The sequence below is a fragment of the Lepisma saccharinum genome, chromosome 14 (genome assembly GCF_977018435.1).
Source record: "Lepisma saccharinum chromosome 14, izLepSacc3.1, whole genome shotgun sequence".
Taxonomy (NCBI): domain Eukaryota; kingdom Metazoa; phylum Arthropoda; class Insecta; order Zygentoma; family Lepismatidae; genus Lepisma; species Lepisma saccharinum.
The window spans coordinates 19669762-19695481 of record NC_139242.1 but is presented as its reverse complement, the minus strand read 5'-3'; the positions used below and the strand labels follow the sequence as shown (position 1 = coordinate 19695481).

The following is a 25720-nucleotide window of genomic DNA, read 5'->3' as shown; positions in this document are numbered from 1 at the left end:
AATAAAAATTATATATATATATATATATATATATATATATATATATATATATATATATATATATATATATATATATACCCAAACCAAACCTTTAGAAAGCTTAGTATATGCATCGGGAAATGGGAGGGGCTTGAGCTCTGTCGACTCCATTCACCTGGAAATCATTCATATCAAGTTACCAAACATCAGAGTGATTGTTTCTATTGTTAAAAACGAAAATAAAGTTCAGTTAGTTATTAATTGAACAGAATAACAAAGGAAAAAATATTATATTCAAAAAATGGAGTGTGAAATACATACTGTACCAATTTAAACCAAAGAATAAATGGTTTCAAAATTTTAAAAATCAGAGTTTTATGTGAAAGGTTACATATCGTAAACACTATGGTTAATCTTTCAAGAAAATTAACAATTTGGTCGCATGTTTCTCACAGATACAGCATGTCCAATGGAGAGCTTATTTGTCATATTAAACAAATGTACGCCTGCAGTAGCGTACGCAGGATTTTATCAAGGGGGGGGGGGTTATTTCTAAAACTTTCTCCAAATTCACATTACCATTGTTTTATTATACTTTAATTAAATAATAATAATCACAATTAATTAATAATACTTATAATTAATTAATTAGCTGAATTACTACTAATAATACTAATACCACTACTACTATTAAGTAGGAGAGATCTACATAAATATAGTATTTAGGAAAGCAATAGAACAATATCACTTTCTAGTCATTCGATTTTTATCAAATTCTGGGAGCATTTTTTTGTTTCTTTGTTACAAAATAATTGTCTGGACAACGAGGTGAGACATTTTAAGTGTGAAGAAAATCCATAAAAACAAAATATATTAAAATAATCAAAGTATGGAACTCATCCAAGGAGCTGCGGTGGTCTGGTCGGTAGAGCGTCTGACAACCACGCGGGAGATCCGGGTTCGATTCCCGAAATTGGTTGGAATTTTTCCGGCATAAATGTCCCCGATAATTCACATCTGGATTGTGTGTCTGTTCTTGCCAACAAAACATTTTACAATAGTTAAGCTTATTGCCGTTTGAATAATTGTCTAGTCAACAAGGTGAGACATTTTAAAAGAGACATTCAAACATGCTGCGGTAAACAATGGGAAGGCGGACGGACTGGTGACTGTTCTTGTCCGCCTAGCCTTTGTCTATACATTAGCCGCTTACAACGAACCAAGAACTTTCATTAGTTAATTCTCATTGTTCACACAAAGAATACATGTTCATAGAACACTGGCGTACGTAGAGGGGTGGCTGATGGGGTTACAGCACCTACCGAAATTTTGAGAAAATCAGAATTTTTAAATAAAAATCCGTTAAGAACTTTAAAAAATCAAAATGTGTAAATGCGAAACCTCTTTTAAAGTGAATCCCGATTACCATTTTTGTCTTTGAATACAATTTTAATAGACTGAAAAGCTCCAAAAATATGAAATATTTTATTATGCTTCCTGCCCTCCAAAACGAAGGCATGTGCTATCCACATTTACTATTCCAGCCCATCCCGAAAAAAAAAATCCTGCGTACGCCAGTGTATTGAACATTGTTGCAACTGAGATACAAAACAAGTTTCCTCTCTTTTAAATCATAGTTGCCCTCATATTTTATTTTCAAGAATATTTGTTAATTTTCAAGGCTTTCTCTCTGAAAGACGCATGTGTTCGGAATGCTGTGCTTTTCTCCGTGCTGCATGGAAATAATAATTCAAATTATTATTATTTTTATTATTATTAGTAGTAGTAGTAGTAATAGTATTGTCCCAGATCTTTGACTGTGGTAAATTGGCCATTTCATTTTTTTCCACAGCATTTTTCATAACATTTCACAAGCTCAAGGGTGAGGTTTAAACCCTGTAACCCCCCCTTTCCGTACGCCACTGTACGCCTGCTCCCGTGGCGGAGTAATTAGCACATCGTGCTACGATGCCAGGGGTCCTGGGTTCGAATCCTGGACATGGATGTTTGTGAGTGTTCATTCATCAATTTCATCACATAATCACTCATCCCCATCTTCGCAAATTAGCCAAAAGTGGCACAAAAAGCGAAGTAAAATAAAACAATTCAATCAATCAATCAATAAACAAATGTATTATAACTGGCATTGCACTCGGTTGTAATGGGGACTGTTTGTAGTTACTGATAACTTTGGCGCTTCAAGGGCCAAAGTTAAGATACTAAATTCTTCATTTCATCTGGGATAGTAAGAAGCTTCTTGTCGAAATTTCTATTGATACTCATTCAGGGCATGTAACTCCTATTTCTCAACTTTTTAACTATCAATTACCAGCCAGAAAGTAATTACAGATTTGGATTCTCTTTCAGAATGTGTTCCTCTCACTACAAATATGGATGTGATAGCAAAGGTGAATATTAATATTTTCTGAATTTCCAAGTGTCTTTTCTCCTACTGGAAAATTTATGAATCCCACATTGAAAATAACTTTTAACTGTTCCTAAAACTAAATATTTTGTGTAAAATTACAGTTGCTTTTGCTAATATACTTGCCTTTTTCCATTAAGGTAATATGTGCCAGTAGTTGATGCCACAGATATTAAATTTGTGGAAGGTCTGAGCTCGGATATTGTTATAAGTCTGCTGCCTTTTGGGATATGAGTGACTTTGGTATATCCTATAAAGTATACTTGAAGTTAATAATAAAGAAAGATAACATATTACGTGAAGGACATTTAGTTATCAATATTATGAAAAAAGTTGGCCGCGGTGGCTCAGTCGGTAATGCGTCTGACTACCATGCTCAAGGTCCCGGGTTCGATCCCCAGCCGGTTCAAATCCGGGAACTTTTCTAACGTTGGAAGCGGCCCCGGCATCGAATGAAATGGGTACCTGGGGGAAACCCTGGGGGGTAAAGGCGGTTAGGGGCGTGATACTGATCACATCACTCCCACTCACGACTGGATCAAGAAAGTGTGGGTCATTATTTATACGCCTTCATGGCGTGGTGCTAAGCACAGGGGAACACTTTACCTTCTTTACCTTTATATCATGAAATAAATTTGCCACAAGCTTGATTGATTGTTTTAAGTCCACTTTATGCACAGTAAGGCTAATCGGGACTAGACCTACAGTTTAAAGTGGGATCCAAACCACTTGTGCCTCCACAGGGGATCGAACCCGGGACCTGGGACCCCTTGATTACAAGGCGACGACGCTACCACTGCGCCATCGGGAGGCCAAATTTGTCACATGCGATCCATGATGTTTGAAGTCATTTCACATTGACGTTCTCCTCCATTTTGAATATTTTCAAAATTGCTGGCTGGCTGAGGTCTATGAGCAATCATCTCACAATCTTACAACCAAAGGGTCCAGGTTCGAGCACCTCTTTTTGAGTGCCCTTTCATCTTCATTGTTATCATTAGCCAAAAGTAACGGAAAAGCAACAATATATCAACAACAATATACAGGGTAGCCCAAACAAAACTATACCCAAATGTTATTACCATCTTTGTGTTTGGGCCACTCTGCATAATTACAAAATCGTTTGCAGCCTATAGAGTAACTAGGGAAAATAAATTGGTGATACAGTGTATTCCAAAATAATGTGTACACTCTTTGAACTTTAATAACAGAGAAACTATTAAAGATGACTTGACTAGACTTTTTTAGATTTGAAGCTGCAATGTCTATGTGAGCATGTGTGAGAGCATAGAGGCCTTCTTTTAATCCCAACACAGCCTGCCAAGCGGTAGTCATTTTGTGTAATAAAATGGCAGAGGTGAGAAAATTTTGTTTCAAGAAACGTAAGAAGAGTTGAATATCCATCCAGATCTCCTGATTTAACACACTTAAATTCGTACCTGTGGTGAACTGTGATGTGCTGTGTACACCACAAAGCCAGAGACACCGAGTGACCTGGGACATGCAGTTGAGACGTACGCTTCCCACCTCGTGGATACCATATAGGCTGTTTGCAAATCTGTTTAGCATTGCAAATAACGTATTGCTGCCAATGGTGGTCGTTTTGAACATTTATAACTTTAAGGTATGCGACATAAAAAAAATCATACTTGCTGTTATTAGTGTTCCTGTTATTAACGTTCAAAGAGTGTAGACAGTATTCTGGGACACTGTATTGTTGGATAATTATATTAATAACTGTAAAAAGCCTAAGGTGATATCTACATTACACTTAAAGAATGATCCTTATTTTGAATACATATAATTTTTAATCTCGCATGTGTCCTTAAACAATTGATGCAATTGATCTATGCGTGTTATTTGTAATATTTTAATAAGTTGTTTTCAGCAGTCATATAAGAAGAAGTATGGAATTGGAGGAAATCCTTAGGGACAGAAGAGAGTTAAATACATAAAAACACAATGATTACAATGACTAGCACTTGCAGGGAAGACAAGATGAAAGAAAATTAAGAGAAAGAGGAACACCAATAAGACTTATAAACAAAAAATTTGTATTACATGTGTAAATAAAATAGAAATTTATAAAATTATGTAACATTACTTGAAGTTTTCATGCAAATAATTTTATAAAGTAAACACAAAAGTGAACCGCTCCGGGTTCGAATCCCAATCTGTCCATAGTGAGTGTACCTTCATCAATTTCATGACATCATCATGATTAGTCAAACGTGGCAGAAAAGTGAAGTAAAATAAACCAAACCAATGGAAACAAAATCACACTATCACCTATGAGCAATTAGCAGAACATGTTGAAGGTTAAAATAAAGAATTATGCGAGGTTCTACATTGGCGTTTCTTGGTTCGACGTTCATTATATTTAATTTACAAAACTAAAAGTTTGAAAGTGGCAATTTTTAGTCATATCCAATAAAATTCTCGATTTTGGTTTATTTTTCATTGAATTTTGACACTGTTGTGAATTTGCATTCTTTCCAATAAAATAATATTACCAAGGACACCCACAGGATTTTTCTCAGGGGGCCAGAATAATAGAAATTTATTATTATTATTATTATTGCTATTGTTTTCGTCGATGTTACTACTACTACTACTTTACAAATCATAAAATTGAAATTGAATTGAAAATACTTTGTTGATGAACAGTTTTTGCCTTTTTGTACTTGTTACAATGCACAGCTATCAATCAGAGTCGGAGACCTCTTAATCCTTCATGATACCTCTGATCCATGTTTGCAAGTTCGAAAACAGATAGTCTCATTATTTTAGAGAGCTACTTGGGGGCAAAAAGACCATACACCCCTGGTGATGAGGGGGGGGCACCTCTTGGGTTACGACGTCCCTGACGCCTGTAAAGTGGAGGGATTATTTCAAGATCTGGATGTCTCATTTTTATTTCGTATGACTGTACCTCAAGTAATAATTGGTCATTGTTGACAAATAAAGCAGTATCTTAGTAACTGCGTTCACATACTTATCAATTACTGATTGCGTGAGTACCTGTAAGACCTTAGAACTTGGTAAAATTAAATTCTCACTGTGCGAATTAAGCATTCTTCTTTTTTGGGGGTGGGGGAGTGGGAATGCCCACTCTTTGGCATATTTGTATTTTCATTTTGGAAACTCTTTCTTTTTGGGGTACTTGAATTTGAATTTATGTGTCAAGTCCACTTTATGTGCAATGTACCTCCATTTTTTTGGTTACGTAAATTTGCATAATATATTACTCGTCAGTAACTTAAACAATTCCCTTTCAGTTCAAAGGACTTTCTAACATTGGTTCTGACCTAGGTCATGAAATCCTATGATAATATTTACACGTAATTTAGAAACAGTACCCACTTTGAACTGTAGGTTCAGTCCCAATGAACTTATGTGTTCACAAACTGGGCTTTAAACAACAATCCAATCAACTAGTAACATCGAAAACGTGACCAACTTTCTATTGTCAAGTTCAAATTTAACGTTCATATAACTTACTTACGTGTTTCTTGTGAAGACTTTAATACATGTAAAATATCAGCACTATGCCATGAAAACGTAAGTGGAAAGCAGTCTGATATTGTCTCGGTCGGTAGGTCAGTTGCAGAATAGCGTCCTTCTTTAATCTACAAGGCTGCATACAAGGGTTGGATAAAAAGTAATGGCAACACTGGTATAATTGCTACTTGACTGTATTGGCAGAGGAGCACGTGTTACATTCCTTCAATGTAATCGCCCCCCCCCCCCATCCCTACGACCTTCTGCCACACGTATGGAAGGCGTCGTACACCGTCAGCGCGTCCATCTCTGTCGATGTCCCGCAGTGACCGCCCTATAGCACGTTATGATGGCTTCGCGCGTGTCGTAGTGCTTCCCGCCCAGTGGTTCCTTCATTTTGGCAAAAAGGTGGTAATCACACGGTCTCATACCGGTGAATACGGCGGGTGTTCCAGTACCTCCCACTACCGGTTATGCAGGAGCGCCGTCACAGTATTCGCAGTGTGACACTTTGCATTGTCAAGCAGGATGATGGGACACCGTGCCAGAACGTGCCGTCGCTTCCTTCTTAATGCGAGACGAAGCTGGTGTTGCAAGAAGATGCAGTAGTAGGCTGCGTTGACCGCCTGCCTAAGAGACGTTGTTCTTCTTGCCTAAACATATTGTTAGGGTGCTTGCAATCTCGTCCTATGCTTCAGAGCACTGCTGTTTTTGACTGAATACCATACAATCGCTCCCACTCACTACACTTCCTCGTCTGACATTCCTTTATCAACCACGAAACGGTTGTGGCGCTGTGACTCGCCCTTTTCACGGGACAGCAGTGTTGCCATTACTTTTTATCCAACCCTTGTACTTTTCGGTAGGGAAATCTTTGATGGCTGGACCAATAATGGACACGAATGATTTTTCAATTGTGATTGTTTCATAGTTAAGAGATGATATGTTATATGGTTTCAATCTCACTCATTGAGGGTCATAAAAGCATCCTAGGCAGTGATAAAAATAATTTCTTTTAGAAGAGGAAATCCCCCACCGCTCCCCGTTAATTCGCACACTGATTATTCCACTCGAGTAATATGCTTGACCTAATAAGTGCAGTTTTGTAGTCGAGTGGATATAGTTGTAGAATGCGTGTGTTGCTCTTATGCGCTAGGTACTGTTAGGTGTTCTTGGGTCGTACACTTCCTCAGCAAGTGTGCAGAGATAGGGTGGCTTCGAGCCTTGCGACCCAAGAAACGCAAGAGTCGAGTAGATAAGGTTGTTCTATGTGCTTGTTTTGCTTGTACGTAGGGTAGGTAGGTGGTTGGTTCTCCGGCGCAAGGCCGTAAGGTACAAGCGGCCTTGCGTCCCTCTCCAACTGTAAACAAAAGAGGCCCCCACAGATGGTAGAGACGTTGACGGCGTTGTGGGGCTTTCCACCAACATCTACCTGTACCAGTTTCTAGTTCTCTTATTTGCAGATGATCCAGTGAAAATGAAGCCAGTCTCATGAAAGTAACAAATAAAATGGAAGAAGTTCTACACAGCGGTTGTAAGGGAAGAAATGAACGACAGAGGAGATGAAGGAACTTATTTAGATTACCGGTATATAAAAAAATATAGATAGGAAAGATATAACAATCTTTTTATAAATTCTGCCTCCTACAGTGGATGATAGAGAGGTACTTGTAACTTGGGGAACAAATAGTCAGGTGAGAAAAACAGTGTGCCATGTTCTGCATACCTCTTTACTCCGCTGAGTAAAAATCTGTATACAATCGGTTTCGCAATGTGAATTGACAACAAAAATGGACTTTAATAACAGATGCAAAGATCTTCAAAACAAGACCAATATTGTACGTATTTGTAGGACTACCCAATACGAAGAAAAAGTTGTTTCACAAATATTGATGATAACGGTTTTTTTGACAAATTATAGAAATCTGAAAATTAAGATTTTTGTTTAAAATCCTTGTGCCTGCACCACACGATCGGACAGGACAGCCCATTTTTTTATTTATAGCAGTGGTTTTCAAACTGTGGTAAGCGTACCCCCAGTGGTGCATGAACGACTTGAAGGGGGGTACGCGATCATCTCCGAAGAGAAATGTCGAGAATACTCACACGACAACATTTTTGCTGCAGGTGTGTATTGCAGATTTCAGTGTTTCAGACTTCGTAGCTTTAACACTCAACAGGAAAATAAGACTGAATTTGTAACTGACACTCTTATCTTTGCTTCATATGTTTTGAAACAAAATACTCATTCGAAATCTATAATATACGTACTTAAATTTGGAGCCGAAGCTCCGCTTGAAAGTTTTAAGTGTACATAACCACACATCAAGAAGTTGTGTCAGGCTATGCAGGCACATCCTTCTCACTAGAAACTCTGAGGATTTACAATAAAAACTCCAAAATTGTTCTTGACAGTTTACTTGCAAACTTATTATTGTTCTTTAGTTCTTTTTCAACAACTCTGGAAAAACTATATGAAAATTAAAGATTTTTATGTACTTCTTAGCATACATGTGTATCTTGTAAGTAATCATAAAAATTGTAAAAGTAGGAACACCTAATAAAGTACTAAACGTAGGATTCTTTTGTATATTTGTTTATCTTTCCACCAGTGGCGTATACGGAGTCCAAGATCTGGGCTATCTCACTATGTCACGTGGCCTTAGGCTATGAATAGAAATAAATTTACCAACTCCTAAGAAATCAAGTTGCGAACTCATAAGAAATAATGTTGCCAACTCATAAGCAATCATGTTGCCAACTCATAGGAAATCATGTTGCCAACCCATAAGAAATCAGGTTGCCAACTCATAGGAAATCAGGTTGCCAATTCATAAGAAATCATGTTGCCAACTCATAAGAAATCATGTTGCCAACTCATAAGAAATCATGTTGCCAAATCATAGGAAATCATGTTGCCAACCCATAAGAAATCAGGTTGCCAACCCATAAGAAATCAGGTTACCAACTCATAAGAAATCAGGTTGCCAACTCCAGAATCAGCATTTTCATCTCACTGATATGAATAATATTATTTACAATTTCTGGTCGATTTTTCTCCTGTATTTTATTCTCTAGACTTCAGGCTTTGCAGATAGCCTACCTAGCCTAGAATATACGCTTCTGCTTTCCACGTACAGCCTGAATGCTATTTTGCTCTATTGCAGATACATGCCTCCAACATATAAACATATAAAAAAAAACGCCCCACCAATCAGGCAGCCAAAAAAATCCCCAAAACCCACTATTTCGGAGAAATCCTACGGTGGGGGTACATTACACGTTTAGTTACGATTGCGACTGTAGGGTACAATGAGAAAAAAAGTTTGTCAAGCACTGATTTATAGTCTATAGAATTTCAAAGAGAGCAAACTCCAAAAAACCGGTCTCACTTTAATCCAGTCCAGGCCTCTCTGTGCATAAAATCGGCTGAAAGCAAACTTGAAGTAAAGTAATTGCAATACAGCGAAACATTTGATACTTTCACTCGTCTTTCTTTCCACCATTTGGCGTACGCTGGGAGGTGATTGATGATAATTGATTGATAATCCTGCGTACGCTAGTGATCTGATTCCCCTCCCCTCAAACATAACAGGGTGTCCTAAAGTCACGCAATTCGAAAACTAACCTACCATTTTCTAAAAAAAAATCTTGCATCCTATTGTTTGAACACCCACGTGCTAGGGATGAGCTGTTTACATTTGGAACTAGAATATTTGATTCATACTATGACACACTATCAATGAAATTGCTTGTTGCGCTAAATGCGATTCATTTTATTGAGAGGGAAATTATAATCCGCAGAAACAGCATGAGATTCAGTGCAATTTGAATCATAAATTCCAATTTTGTGAATGACAATCAGGTTTAATCATCGTCATCACCTCCCTCAGCATCTTCTTCTTCGTCTTCCTCTTCTTCTTTTTCGTCTGGGTCGTCTTCTGGTAATTGATCTAGATCGTCCCTCTCCAAAACAAGATCCGCCGCTTCTGCCTTCTCCTCCTCTTCCACTAGATCCTTGTCCACTCGCTTCAGGTCGTTCATGTACACAAGGAGCTCCTGTCTGGAAGAGAAGGAAGGAGTCAGTGGCGTGCATACGTGACCTCTCACATAAAATTCTAATTATTACAATTTCTTTGAAACTGTGGAAGAATTTATTCTTTGGTTTAAATGGTACAGAATGAACACGTAACCTGGTCCCCGTTTTCTACTTTCATTTTGTTCTATCTGCGTATCTGTTAGAACAAGCTTTCTGTTTTTTGTAACTTGAACGAGACTAATTTCCATACGGAAGGGGGAAAAAGTTTAAGGGGTGACCTTCCACGTAGTACGCCCAACGGCAAAAGAAACAGTAGGCGAATTGTCCACCGCCATTTTCATTCGGTCTGCATTGCACAATGTGATGACAATGAATTGAAATAAAGATGTCAATAAGCAGAGAACAATGCCTGCTTCGAACCAACATATTTTCATTCCTAAAAACAACACAGGATGTAAAATAAAAAAAGTAGTGAAAATAGCGGTGGACAATTTGCCTACCATTATCTTTGCCGTACACCCTGGACTGCTTTTTGCAGACTAACGAGGCTCTGGCGACTGGCCCTGTGGCCAGTATAATTCTGTGTGCTGTCCTGTTTTTTTGTCCTTGGGTGTGCTGAGTGCCTCTTTACAGCCTCAGCTTTTAACCTAAGGCAGAATATTTTAAGATGTTAGTTATGCGACATTACAGGTATGTGATTTGTTGTGGTAAGGGGATGGACCCCGTGTAACGTGACGGGTGCACAATAGCCTAAGTGCTGACGTACCCAAAATTTCAAATTCAAATAAAATTCAAATTCCATACGGAAGGGGTCGACGGACGGGTTCGACCCCACCCGTCCCTTCGGACCCTCATGTCGACAAGATAGTTAATCTTACCTGCTATCATCAGCAACTGGGTTTTCAAGAACTATTATAGTTTCCAAGGACGGGAGAATCCTCAACCGTTTGAATTCCTCAACGTTTTCAATTCTATTTCCCCTGGAAGAAAACATATCGTTTACAACCTTGATTGCTTCCTCACCAGTGGCGGCGATTGGGTTCCAAGACTAGGGGGTTAAGAACAGTTTACTTTCCCTTGGTACACAAGGTTTAGGATAAGGCAGGAGCAAAAGTGGCAAAAAGTAGGGGAACAACTGTTCCCCCTCGTCCCCCTCTAATCGCCGCCACTGTTCCTCACTCTTTAACTTAATTTTAAAATTTGAGCAGTTAAATTGCCATTATGTGCACAGCGTACAAAGATCTACTTGTGCAGAATATGTTTCAGTTGCTAACTGAATATTATGTTTCCATATGTTTTCATCAAGGTTAAAAAAATGAAATACGTATTCGTTTTTTTAAGGCACATAATGAGTGCGGAAGTAGAGCATCGCACATTCTCGATGTCGACCATAGCTAACGCTTTTTACTTCCCACTCTACCCGAAATATTGCCACCATGGCAGGGTTAGCATGATTAAAAACACCATGTTTCAAAATCCATGGCTATGGTTGTAATATATGTGCACTGAACAATGCCTTCAGACAGAATGAACTGGCACCACTGTTAACGGCAACATGGCCGACAGTGAACGGTCCTTGTAACTTGATTGTAACTTCTTGAGTTCTTGTTAGACTTCGTGTTGTACTACAGTAAAGTACGTTGTTAAGTTAACGTTAGTCTTTGTAATAATAGTAAGACGACGAGACATTGGTTTTCTTATAAGTGTTGAAAACAGCCATGTATCCATACATAATAACTGAATATTATACATGGATCAAGCCGTTTTGTTCAGTATTTGCCGAACATTGTTATTAATGTCAATATACGTATTTTGTTGCATTCACAATAAATGTCATATTTCAATAAAAGTAATAGCTACCACGAGGATAGAGTATAGGGCCTGGCAACCGTGGATTAGTTTAATCTTCTCGAACAGCGTACATGCGAGATTTACAAGTAACGTAAATAGGTATTTTAAGAAGTTAATCGAGTGTTTAACGTTCACTTTCAAGCACATTGTACAGTGGTTCGGTACAGTGTAGGTCCTGTCTCGATTAGTCTATCTGTGCATAAAGAGGGCTTGAAACAACAATTCAATTCAAGTGTTTACTTCATAACTAGAAACACCACAGTCCTTCCTTGAGCCATTAGCATATTCTTCTTCGCAAATAAGTCGACTTGACAGATACGTATTTTAAACGTTGTATTTGTGTATAGCATGTTTTTGTTCATTCTCTCTTGCGGAGAGACGAATGAACCGGTACATTAAATTGATAATTACTAAATTAAGCTACAATTTAGTAAGCCTATCAGTCTCCTGAAATTGGTATTTTTGACTCTGATATTATCTTAGACACGACCGATAACATTGTTCGGCATTTTTTATTACTAACCTACGTAGCTTTACTGTTCGACAGATACCATTAAATTTCAATCATTGTTCCGTGTTATTCGTCCCATTGCATGATGTTCTCAAAGTTTCGTTAAACACATAAGTAGAAGTAAGTAAAACAAACCTTAGATTCAAGTAGCGTAAAGCCTTCATATTTTTACTAAATCCCGTCAGCTTCTTTATCCTGTTGCCTCGAACATGTAGAATTTTGAGATTGGCCAGGTTCTCAAACCCTTCTAGCTTTCTGATGCGATTGTCGGCCTGCGGAAGAACAAAACACATTAGAAAGTTTGCACACGTGTCCTCTGTTAACACAAAAGTTAATTTTATTATGTAGTAATCTTATTTCAATTATTACACAATTATTGTAAATTGAAAATACATCCAGAATAGCACCAGCAGATGATTTTATGGAATAATTATAATGAGAAGATTATTCCTGCAGTTATGACACGAGGTGATGTTAATACCACAGTCTTAATTTTTTAAAATGAAGTTTCTGATAAGTTCAACCGAACATTAAAATTATCCCTTAAAACTTTCGTTTGTCTTTCATCCTCACCCCTACTTCCATAGCTCTCGACAAGTTCCTGTAAGTAAGTGCCCGCCGCCCCCCCCCCCAAAAAAAGACTGTGTCTCCGATGGCTTTGTGACAACGTCGTCGCCTTGTGATCAAGGGCTCCTGGGTTCGATAACCGGTGGAAGCACATTGGACAGTGCTTCCGACCCCACTAGCACATAGCAACAAAAGATTTGTTATGGAAGGAAGGTTAGAAGTTACACAGACAAAAAGCCACGACAATGGAGGCAAAAGAGCCACACATACTCTATAGGTGACAGAAGCTAGAATTTAGGGATGGACGATATCAGAAATTTTATATCGCCAACAAAAGAAAATACCGTCACAAACGATACGATATTTTTTCCGTCTCGTGATATTTGCGATATATCGTCTCCATGATATATGTCGACAAATATCGTGACGATATATCGTTTAAATTATGTGACAATATATCGCCAACACGATATATATCGCCAAAATATCGTGACGATGTATCGCCGACACGATATACGTATATCACCAAATATCGTGACGATATATAGTCTAGTTGATATCGTCTTGACGATATTTTTTCAATATCACGATGTATTATCTGGACGATAGACGCCCAACACTGATAGAATTCCGTCACGAAGTATGATGGACACCCAGACTCCTGGTAGATTCATACCTGGTAGATAGTAATAGAAAAGTAGGGAGTGGTTTCGCTTCCACGAAACAATAAATCGCAACCTATGTTCTTTTACTTGTTGAATTCTTTGGATTTTTAAACCACTGCACTTGGTTTTTTTATATACACATCAACGTTTCAGTGGTTAAAAGTCCAAAGAATTCAACACGAATCAACCAGCGCTGAAATTGGACCTGATGCTTGAAATCTTCGGTGAAAAATAAACACAACGACGTTATAATTACGTCACAGCGCAAAGAATAATAGTAACTGTATAATAAGTAACGCTGTGTCTAGGCGTCCGAAATAGGGGTTCCAAATTTCATTCTAAGATTTATTTCCAGGTTAATATAGCAAAAGAAAACTGTTCAGCTTTCGGAAAATTCTCGCCTGTTTCAATCTGGGCCTATTTCAGGAATGGGCCTAATGCTGCAGCATCAATGGCACCCACCTTAATCCGGCCCGGCCGCTGATCACCTTCAAAGAAGACTATTTTCTTCACTGTAAAATTACGATTTCGTTGAATTTAAAAAATAAACTAGTAACGGAATAGCCGAAGTAGAATATTTCGCTACAAAAGCTCTGGATCTACGTTGAAATCTGAGGCAACACAATACATGTGACCGTACTTGCTTCATCATTATCAATACACACTCCCTTTTAAAATTTTCGTGTATTGCTATTGTAATTAACCTTACATCCTCCACACACCTATAACTGAAAATTGTGGATAACTCTGCGATTAATAATGGTTACTATCACCGATATTGTCATTGACACAAATGCAAATTGATGAAATAATCATAGGAACTAAAAAAGTGACTAGTTTCAGCTCGTAATCTCATTTTTTTTTTTTAACTTACCAGATACAACTCTCGCAGCTGGTTTATGTACAAGCCAGTAGTTATTGTCAATCCATTTTTTCTTAAATCCAATACTTCAAGATTCTCCAGAAAATATTCATTCATTCCAACTACACTCTTAATACGGTTTGCTGAAAATACAAAAATAAATCGGATTATTACAAGACGAATGGGAGTCACGTATTTCAGGGTTGGTCAACCCGTTGCAATGGCGGAGGAACGTTCTCGTATGCGCGGGTGGACAGCAGAGTGAGCAGCGGTATAGTTGATGTCCTGATTCGAACGCCACTTTGCTTCAAAGAAAGTTCCGAAAGATCAGTTCCCTCTGACAACCATATGTTAAGTCAACGTGGAGCACAGTGTAACCTCCCCTCAAACCATTTCCACCAATAGCGTCCGTTTTAGGAACTGACAGTACTTGTCAAGTCCACGTTGAGTAAATGAGATGTTGCCAACTAGTTTTTTTTAGAGATTTCATAACGTGAGTTTGCAGTTATCTTTGCTATGTTGTGTTATTTTGTTGTGCTCTTTTCTTTACATACAATGTGGTGACCTTGGGAGTGTTACGTCATCGCAATTCGTGTTCGATGTCTAAACACTGCAGGTAAAAGTGACGACAGCGCTTCTCAGAAAAACAGCTGCTGGCTCGAAATCAGATACGAGTCCGGCCGGCTTCCTCTCGAGCTGTGTCAAAGATACCGAACTGACGTTCGAATCAGGTATTCTACTATGGGGCGTTGGAGGTGAACGAGGCAGGAGGCTTCGTCGGTCGCGTACGTGCAGCGGGAAACCTCTGGTCGCCTGATTGGTTAGCAACACTGCAGTATGGTTGTATTATGATCATGGCAGATGATACAGGAGGTGGTTCCCTGAATGGGAGTGCGCCTTGGCACTGAGTATTTAAACCTATGAACGCCAGGGGCTTCCCCACTGCTTTGCTGCTTATACTGGCCTTGAGGAGCAGCGTGCAGGCGGGATGTTCGCACTGTACGGAATGATCACTGGCCTCCGCAAGTGCAAGTAAGTTGCTCAAGCCTGATGTACAGTCACCGGCAATATAAATAGGACCTTGTGTGTTGCCTAACTATACTGAGATCAGTGGATTCTAATAGCATATTTTCAATGGCAACTTCTACCACCGCCGTAGCGTTAGGCAACACACATAACGCCTTGCAAAGCAACGAGAATTCAGAATCTAGGTGACCCATTTTTCTTACCGGTGACTGAACGTCATGCATATTATTGAGCAGACAACAGAACTCGTGATAAAAATTAATGTAAACACATTATAAATGCAAGGGTGTCTTTCCACAGAGGCACTGAATGGCGCGTTAGTGGAGCGTCCGTAGTTCGCTGTATCACTTAATGCAGATTATCCTGAAACAAGACAGAAATAGTGAGTTGGAAGCCAGAAGGGGGAGGGATACGTAATTTGTATTGTAGGGCGGCAGTCACATTTAGTGCACCCTAACGTTTATACATAAAAATGCTCTTTCTGTCTATCAGGAACATATTTAGAAATTTATTTCAGGGGGGTCTGAACCAAGTGTCTCAGAAATAATAATAAATATAAAGTTTAAATTAAAATAATTATATTAAATTAAAATAATAATAATTAATTAATATTAAATTAATATTGTATTGCTATTATTACATTAATAGGTAAAACACGGTGTAAAAATAAGTATGTAGAAGCATGTATTCATTATTATCTAGCGTGTAGTATGAAAGTAACTGCCCTGGCAAGGATACCAGTGCCAAATAGATAAAGAATTGAATATTTAGTAAATAAAAAGAAATAATGTTAGATCCAGTTGACGAAAATTAATGTTTCACATTAAAATCTTTGGTACTGTCATTCGAAGTTCGGCGGAAATAAATAAAGCTCCATTTTACAGCAAATGCTAAACAAGTATAAATATATATAAACAATATATTATTAATATTAGTACTTGTTAAATCTTTCGGGGGGATCCGGAACCTTGGGCTTCCCCCCTAAATACGTTCTTGACAGTGCAGTAGAATAGTTTTATGTCAAGTGTCTCCCAATAAAATAATTATGTTGTTGTTATGCAAAAAAAAAAGAGTCATTGTACTGCGTTAGCTTTTGTTTAGACACACACGTACACATCAAATTAATGTTAAATAAAGGAATTATAAAAACTAAATATTTGATGCCTTCAAATAAATTGAAACAAATAACCCTCAATCATACAACAAATGTTAAACAACGCACATTTTCATTATTTAATTTTTGTACTTGGTAAGTCTTTCGAGGTTCGGGCTCCTGGACCCCCCATATAGCAAGCTTTTCTTCTCCAAGTAATGAATTCTAGTTTTGGCATATACTTATTGTTAGCCTATAGCTTTCACCACATCATGTTTGCTTCATCAGAAGATAAAACAAGAATAGTCACAGTTTAAAATATAAGGAGGTGAATTTTCTTCTCTGTTGGGGGGCATATTGGTCATCTTTGGGGACATTTAACCCATGTCTCTCTTCTAACATAGTCATTCAAATCACTTCTCCACAGTGATTCATCAACCACAACACTTCCAAATGTTTTGGCGCTTAATTTATCCTTACACTCCTATAAATGACTTTACACACACTTTCCACAGGTGTAAAATTCTTTGTAAAGCCCTGATCTTACTTCTCACGATTCTCTCCCAAATCCGATTCTCGGCAACCTGCATGAAAGCAGCCAACAGAGTTAGTGTTTCGCTTCACCGTCAGATGGCAGAACTTTCATATCGGCCTGCCATGACATCTTGCGGCTAAATTACTACTTACGTGGAAAGTGGATCACGAAGAAGGCAGGAAAGTCCGAAAGTTTTATACGGTTGTAAATAGCAAGGAATAAATGGTTAAATGAAATTTGGAATTCTTAGTATGTCGGTGTACAATAATAATCAAAGCAACAAGTAACTGGATTTTACCTTTATTTACACAACCTTCGTCGCTGCGTATTTGTAAATCTGGAAGTGTTCAAAATGCCCTTTTGCATCTTCCATTTACCCACGTAACAAATGAATTTTTCTAAACACCATGAAAATACTTTATTTTAATTAAATTGGATATTAAAAAATAGCATGTAACAAATAATATTCTAGCACAGTTTGAAAACTTTTGTGTCCTGAGAATGGTGCATTGAACTGCACCATATGTGTTGCTGCACTAGTTGTTCTCAAATGTGAACCATGTGTTGCGCATGACTCGTCGCACTAAACTCAAACACATTCTTGGTGAGGGGCCGTGTTTCATTTTCTGACGTAAGCGCGGATTGCTTTCGTGGCATTGACTTTATAAGAAAATGTACATTTATTTTCCCTTACGAATTCCTGATCACCCAATGAGGGCGCGCCAATGCACTTTCGTCTCTGTGAATCGGTTTTTGACTGTATATCACGAACGTTTGACATTCGCGTGCTGTCTGCAGACCGAAAAACACTTACCGAAGAAATGCATGACCTTTATAAGGGTGTGCATACTTATTGCGATATCCTGGCCGGCCAACCAAACGTTGGTATAAACTCGTTCCGTACTCTTACCTGCAGGCAATGACGCACCAAAACAGTACCTAGAGGAGAGTTCAACAAGAACTGCATCTTGAATCGTAGAACATAGCGTCTCGTTGCGTAAGAAGAGCGTTTTCCAATTTCGTCTAAATCCATACCGGTGCATATTAATCACATTTAATAGTTACTGGCGGAAGGGATTTCTTAAGTGTCATCGACCAGAGCTAACGGCTGCTTCGGTTCTCCATTCAACATCTTGAATCAGATCAACACGATCTGTCCTTCCATTGTCTATAAACACACGTCATAGGCGCACTTTCTGCCGCCCCCCAAATTCACTGGGAGAACAGATATATTTACATATATAAAATATTGTTTATGGCAACCTCCTTCCCTCCCCCCCCAAATATTTTAATTTGGCGCCTTTCCACGAAGCTAATACAATCAACTCTGCATATGGTGAACCCGGTTGTTGTAAACATTCGGCTACTGTGAACCCAAATTCATTAAAAATTTCGTTAGCTATAGTGGACCCTCAACTTCGGTTTTAGTGAAACTAAAAAAAATCAATGTACATGAAAAATTATCATTGTCAGTACTTAAAGGGCCGTAGGCCGGGAGCGCACAAACAAAACGCTGCTTGCGCTTGTGGTTAAAAATGTATACCACGAGCGCACAAAATCCATGGCGATGTTGCCATGTTGTGTCAACTGTTTTTGCCCCCTTTCAAGGGACCCCGGCTGGGTCCTTATAAGTTGACATATTATGTGAATGGCTATATTCATAACACCTTATTCCACTTAAATAACCTCACTATTTCATAAAGAATTTGGCCTCGTAAGACGGGCAATGTATCGCTGCAGAAGGAGGGAGACACCAGCAGACCCCAGAGACATAGTCGAAGCTAACCTAACCTAACCTAACCTAGCCATTACACAATCATAGATGTGGCAACGCAGCATTGGATGTTGTGCGCTCGTGGCACCTTTTATATATCACAACCGCACACTTTCACACTTTAGTACGCTAGTGGACTGCACCCTAAGAAGAACCTTCTTGCACTGAAGACTTGAAGAAACTGGTTTCTTGCCTGTTTTGTTTTGGTAACACGGAGAGTGATTAAAACGGCACAACGGGGCGGATATGGTTGTGCTCATGGTATAACGTGTTTTATGTTTCATACTGCTCTGTAATGAATATTTTGTTTCATTAATATGTTCTGTGCCAATCAAACGACTTTAATTTCTCTGCACTACTAACCTTAATCCAGATTAAATCCATGTTAACTTCTAGTAGAATGTATTTACCACTCCCTCATTTTAGAATATCAGAATGGCATATTCTGAGACGACGAATTGCTAAATAATTTTCATTAGGTTTCTTTTCTGCAGTGTTTCTTCATTATATTGTGCTGGAATAGTTCTGCGAACAAGGCGCTTCCCTCACACATAGCGTAGTGGTTAAAACGAACAGGTTGTAATCAAGTGTCTGAGGTTCGATTCCCTGTCTTGAAACATTTCAGTGCTTGGGATTTTGCTGTAAACTGCCGATTCAATCCCACGTTCAGTGTTAATTATATTTGTTATGAATATAAGTGAAGTGAAGAGTGGCTTTGTTGTTGTTGTTCTTTGTTTTTTCTTTGGCTGAGCACACTTTCCGAGCATCGTTAACAATGTATGGGTAGCTTTTCCTATGCTCTCTCTATATTGTATTTGTTACATGTCTTACAATTTCAGTATAAAATGGTCGTAAGCTTTAACAAATAAATTTGTGGCCAAAAACTAAAATCCGTAAGTTCTTTAACATTTTAACTGCCATGTGTATCCTATTGATACACAACATGCAGGCAGCGTGTATAGTTGTTATACATAGCTTCTTTGAAAACACATGTGTGTATGAGTTTCCATGGCTAGTTTGTGACTACAGTGTGTGTTTGTTACACACATGGCCTAGGGAAGAAGAAATTTCAAAAACCGTATCATACAGGCCGTGTGCATAATAATTATACACAAATCAAAATAGCTCCGATCTCCCACGAGAAAATTCAAAATTCGACCTGGCAGTTAAAGTGATAAACATATAGCCAACCTTCCATCTTAACAGAAGCTACGAAACTCATAAAATTTCCAATCAAGAAATATATTGAGTAGAAAAAATTACTTAACGTCCAAATTAACCTCCTTAAATTCCTCTTCCCCACAATTCCCGCAGGGGAATTTCAGCTTTATATCTCCCCATCTACATTCGCAACCATTAACCCAGTGCATCGCGATGAAAACTCTTTTGTCACACCTTCAATTGAGTTTGCACACGGGCAGATCAGCTCGCGGGTCACGTACGCAGTTTACGTGTTCACTTTTTTCTCTTTTTTTCCATCCTGAGGTTCGTCGTACACAACCAGAGTTTGTTCCCATTTCATCTTAACTTGGGAACAAGAAAACACGACGATAAAAAGAAATCGCCAACACACAACCACATCGCTCGCTTCCAGCAATTTGCGAATGCGATGGCCCTGTGATTTTTTTCTCTTTTTTTGCCTACAGCGTTTCTTTGCTGTATCCATACGTGACTTGTACGAGCAATGGTGTTTCTTGCACTTGAGGGCATCTTCAAATAGAGAGAGAGAGAGAAATGGATTTCGTACTTAACGTATGAGGCGATCATAGATGGAAACAAGGTACCCAGGAAGTCCAGCTTCTTCTTTGCACCTCGGGGACGAAATAGTTTAGAGAAAGTCGATATTAGAGGTCTCGGTACGTCACATGTGTTTGTGGGAACGTAAAGACCTTCTCCAAGGCATATGTGAATACTCGAATGTAGAAAACCAATATCCTTTGACGCTTTTTTTATGCTTCGCCTGATAAACAAAACTTATACAGAGCACATTGTGCGCTGACGGCTGTAAAGCGACGAATCAGCGCTCGGTTCAATAGTACTCGGCTGTCATAGTTTATTTTCGTGTCCCAGGGTGCCGAACGCTGCTCGCGGCACAAAAGAAATGAGAATCGGAGACACAGCATGTTGCCAAACCTACTGTATGGGCATATTTTTCTCTCTCATGTAATTTACGAAACCAGTATATATGAATTATGCCTTCGTGTTCATAGAAAATATAACAAAATCTAAGAATTGTTGCGCTAAGCTGCAGTCTAGAGGTCCACCATCTTATTTTTGCTTTGGGCCTGGGAGCAATGGCGTTAGTATCGCTTTTACTCCTGTCGTGCCCTTTAACAGTGCTGCACAATTTGTCAACGCAGGAACACGGGAACAATGCAAGCACCTGATTGCATCGCCACCCACCCTCCGTTCTCTTAGTGTTGAAAATTCGACTACAGCGGCACCATTGCATTGTTATCTTGGTCAAGCTGCAGTACACATATTTGCCAAGGGCGCAAAGATATCGGATCTGTCAATATAGTGTTAAACCGATACACTAGTGTACCTATGTCGACCAATATCGATAAAGTACTGTAAAGGGTTTGACAATTCGTCCGGGAGACCGAAGTCCCCAGTTCGAGGTGCCAAACTACTCTACCGCTGGTCCGTTGGTTCAGGGTTCCGCGGCCGCCCGATTGGACGGTCGTCGGTTCTTGGTTCGCGTCTCCGGTTAAGGAAACACGAATCCTACCACCAGCTAACGGTTTCATTCCAGGTTCGTGTCACCGGGTCGGTTATTTACACCTCCGGCGGTTAGCCACGTCGTGCATAAAGTGGTGCTGTTATTCATTTATAGCAATAATAATAATAATAATTGTTGTAATAATAGAAAACTATAACCCTTCTGGTCAATGGAGACAAGCTATACAGCTTCAAACTCAGGACTAAAACCAAAAATATCGACCATACGAAGATATACATCTATACCTATATATAAATGAGTCTAGAACGCCTGTAGGATAACGAATATATACGTGTACAACAGATTTGGTGGGTTAGTAACGGTCCGTTCCAGGATTCGGCCAGGGAAGCTAGGGGAATTTATGAGCCAAGAGCTCGACCTAACGTTACCTGGTCTTGTTTACCCGTTGCATTTACCAGTGATCAGATACTTAATTTCTTAATCTTGCAGATAAGGGAAAGAAGTAGAGATTTTTAACATATTTAATTAATGAACAACTAAACCTAGCATACTTACACGAAACTGATACACTTGTCATAAAAAGGATATACTTGTCACATGTAAACCAAAACATGTCTCCAATTGACTCTTTAATCAAACTGACACTTTTACCACACACACGTGTACAACTTCATGGTACCTCACTGTCCCGGGTTCGAACTCTTATCACACGAGTCTTAACACACTTCTGTACCATAACAGTTACTGGCGCACTCTTGTGTTCTTAACACATCTTGGCGGGTAATGTCTATTTCAAGTCTCGTCACACACTGTCCTCTCCTCAAAACTATTTCCCAAAAATTGTAGCTTTTGGTGGATCACATGTCCCCCTGGCCCAATGAGATTGTCCGGCGTTGTTTTGACCAAGCCGTGGGAACAGCATCCCCTAGACGTTCTCTGGATCCTCCAGTTTCTGCCACATGTTCCCTAAATTAGTTCAGCGACGGTGGGCAGTGTCCAGTCGAAGGGATACAGGGCTCATTTGTCACTTCTCGCATTCCTTCGTCCTGCTCCCTCCCTGGCTGGGGAGGGAAGCAACGTAGCCCACCCAGAAAGAAACCTAGTTCCCAACTTTCCGAAGGAAAGTATTCTCAACTTTGAGCAACATAGAATTGCTATACGTGTATTCGGTAAAATAAACACAACAATGATAATATAACACATTACATATCCCCTCGCTCTCATTCAATCATGCACTCACACACTCACGGTGCAGGGGTGAACACAAGATACCATTATATGATAAAATATCTAATCGCCTGTTTGGTTTATCTCCCGTGTACCTTCCAACATTTGAGATTTCTATTAGCCCCTTAGGCTTGCTTTCAATGTAAATACGCGCGGAGCCAACGCTCTGTCACGTATGAGACGCGATTAGCTAGGCGTCATATTTTCCAAAAGTAAATAATAATTGACATTACACTTGTTGAGGCACTACTATGCAAAGAGAATAAGCATACACTAAATGAATGACAAGAGGAAATTAACTTGATTACAAGTACACGATTGCTGATAATACAAACGACTGTAATATAAACTAGGATATATTAAAGATGATTAAGTCGGCTATACTATTTAGTACCTAGCTTTTCTAATACCTATATATATATCAAAGAGCACGGTAAAAGTCAAATAATTAATTATATAAATACTCGGCGCGAGAATAGGAAAAACAATAACAAATCGTAGGTCTTTTACATTTATAGAATTTCGAAGGGTGAGCGAAATAGGTTCTTAATTTTGAAGATGTATAGTACTTTTGATTGGATTGGCCAAAATAATTAGTAATTGCAGGCAACATTGTTCGATTTCATCTCGCTTTGTCTTATGACGAACAGTGGCGACGTCGTTTCATCTCTCTCTTTCTCTCTATCTCTTCTCCTTTTCTCGGCGTAGCATCCGTCTCACCGTTGTCGTACTGTCTCTCACCTGGGCTGGCAATGCGAGTTGTCGCTGCGCGTGGCTTTCATCTCAGACGCCCTTATGAAAGCGTCGTGGTGCGGTTATCTTGACTTAAGGCGTCGCATAGTTAATCAGTTAAGTAATAGTTAAGCATAGTTAACAATTAACACGACACGGTCGAAAAGTTAAAACAAAGCAAAGTTCCGTATCTCGCGCAAAGTGACGCGGAGATGGTGTTCGGTCGGGTTATGGCGCTAAACTGTGTCGGTCCTCTGGAGTACAGGGGTATTTAAGGAAAACTTGAAACTTCAAAAATCAACCGCCTCGAAGTTCGTTAGCTTAGAAAAATTGCTGGACGGAGGTCCTTCTTCCAGCCTCGTTGTCCACTTGGAGTGTTGGGGGCGAAGAAAAAAACAGAGCAGTCCTCACACGTGTTGCGAAAGAACTCCCCCTCGGTCGGCAACTTGGACAATCGCTGGACAAGTAAAAGTCACCCTTAGTGTCAAAAATTCCACAACTCGGTATTGTTTTCCTACCCTCGCCGTCTAGAACCAAAAATCCAAGAAAAGCCAAAAAGCACAACTGGCTACAGAAAGTTGTTACAGTATTTACGAATTTCTAAAATACACTCACAAACTACAAAAAAGACTGGTGACAAAAGTAATTGTCATAGTACTGCGTATCCTATCCTTAGGCCTGTATAAGATATCTAAATTATGGCTTCATTTGGCCACTAGAAATTCTAAAAATACATTTTGTTGTCTTTTGGTTTAATGTGGACAGAATTATGAATTATGTGTATTACAATGGACGATATTCATGTGCAGGAGCACCAACTTTTGAAAAACATTGGGTGGGCTCAAACACTTGCTATAAGATCTCATAAATGCTCCATTCTAAGAATCATGATATTAATGCACACTAGAACGCTGCAGAGAGAGGGTTTCGCTCAAGCACCAAATAGTTCGCACGGACGACGCTAGATAGCGTACGTAATCGAGAGCTTCTTCGCTCGAGGGAATAACTCTCGAACAGGCAAAACAAGGGATGAAATAGATGATTCTGGGCTGAAAATACCAAGTCGGATATTTTTACATATATGCGTCTACGGTTATTGTCACATTAAAATGATATTCCATTGTATACGCTCGAGGGTGTTAACTCGAAAGAGTTCGAGCGAGCGAAAGTGGTTCCATGCAGGACTCTAATGCACACCAACAATGCATCCTTACATATTTTGTTTTAAAAAATGTTATTTTCTGATTTCAATAATCAATTTACCACGAATCGTGATAACAAATATATAATAATAATAATACGACAAATTATTCGGGTGGGTTCGAGCCCCACGGCTCCTTATAAGTTGGCGGCACTGTCCAGGAATAATTATTTAATTTCGCAATTCACTACACGTATCTTTGCGTTCCTCGCGAAAAAAAAGTCCTTAAATTTCAAGTCTAAGAATCGAAACAAGACCAAGAAAGATCGCGGAATACTTTCCGTCTTTTCCGAAAAAAAAAGATGCTAAGATTGGTAATGCCACGAGAGCCCGGAATACATTCTTCCAGACGAAAGAAGACCTCGCATTCTCAGCGTAAAGCATATTTTAAACTAGATTCCGTTCCTGCTGGAATTCCTGCCATGTCTTATCTGCGGCTGTTTCTTTCTCTTTATGTTAAAAAAGAACGCAATCCACCATTGTGATTTCTTCATCACAGATCAAGAAGTTTGACAAAGATGTTTCGATTGTTTTCACTTCTGTTCCTCTGCACGCTGTTCCAATATCAGCAGCTGTAGAAAGTATTTTTGTGAGTGTGCAGTGCATGCAAGAAAAGCATTCTTCCGTGTGTCCTCTGGATTTTTGAAACGCCAGTACAAGCATTCTTCCGTATGTCCTCTAGTGTTGCCCACGGGACGAGACGGGACAGGCTTTTAAAAATTCGAGACGAGACGAGATTGACCATGTGTCATAAGACAAACGAATATTTTCGAGACGAGACAGCATTTCCACGAGACGAGACAGGCCAAAGTCTCGTCTCGTGGGCAACACTAATGTCCTCTGGATTTTTGAACACAAGTACAAGCATTCTTCCGTATGTTCTCTGGATTTTTGAAACGCCAGTACAAGCATTCTTCCGTGTGTCTTCTGGATTTTTGAAACGCCAGTAAAAGCATTCTTCCGAATGTCCTCTGGATTTTTGAAACGCCAGTACAAGCATTCTTCCGTGTGTCCTCTGGATTTTTGAAACGCCAGTTCAAGCATTCTTC

The 25720-nt window shown here is 39.1% G+C and overlaps 1 protein-coding gene across 2 annotated transcripts in view; it reads right to left on the bottom strand.

Moving 5' to 3' along the window:
• Positions 1 to 9725: 9725 nt before the first annotated feature.
• Positions 9726 to 25720, bottom strand: part of LOC145998439 (leucine-rich repeat-containing protein 23-like) — a 256171-nt gene continuing 240176 nt past the window's right edge. Inside the window, exons 6-9 of one of the 2 annotated variants that reach the window (XM_083134848.1) lie at positions 14413 to 14543; positions 12442 to 12578; positions 10823 to 10924; positions 9726 to 9968 (exon numbers count right to left, since the gene is read on the bottom strand). In XM_083134848.1, the coding sequence (XP_082990974.1) occupies positions 9773 to 9968; positions 10823 to 10924; positions 12442 to 12578; positions 14413 to 14543 (566 nt within the window). In that variant the 3' untranslated portion in view covers positions 9726 to 9772. The remainder of the gene's footprint in view (positions 9969 to 10822; positions 10925 to 12441; positions 12579 to 14412; positions 14544 to 25720) is intronic. The other variant, XM_083134849.1, reaches the window with a different exon arrangement.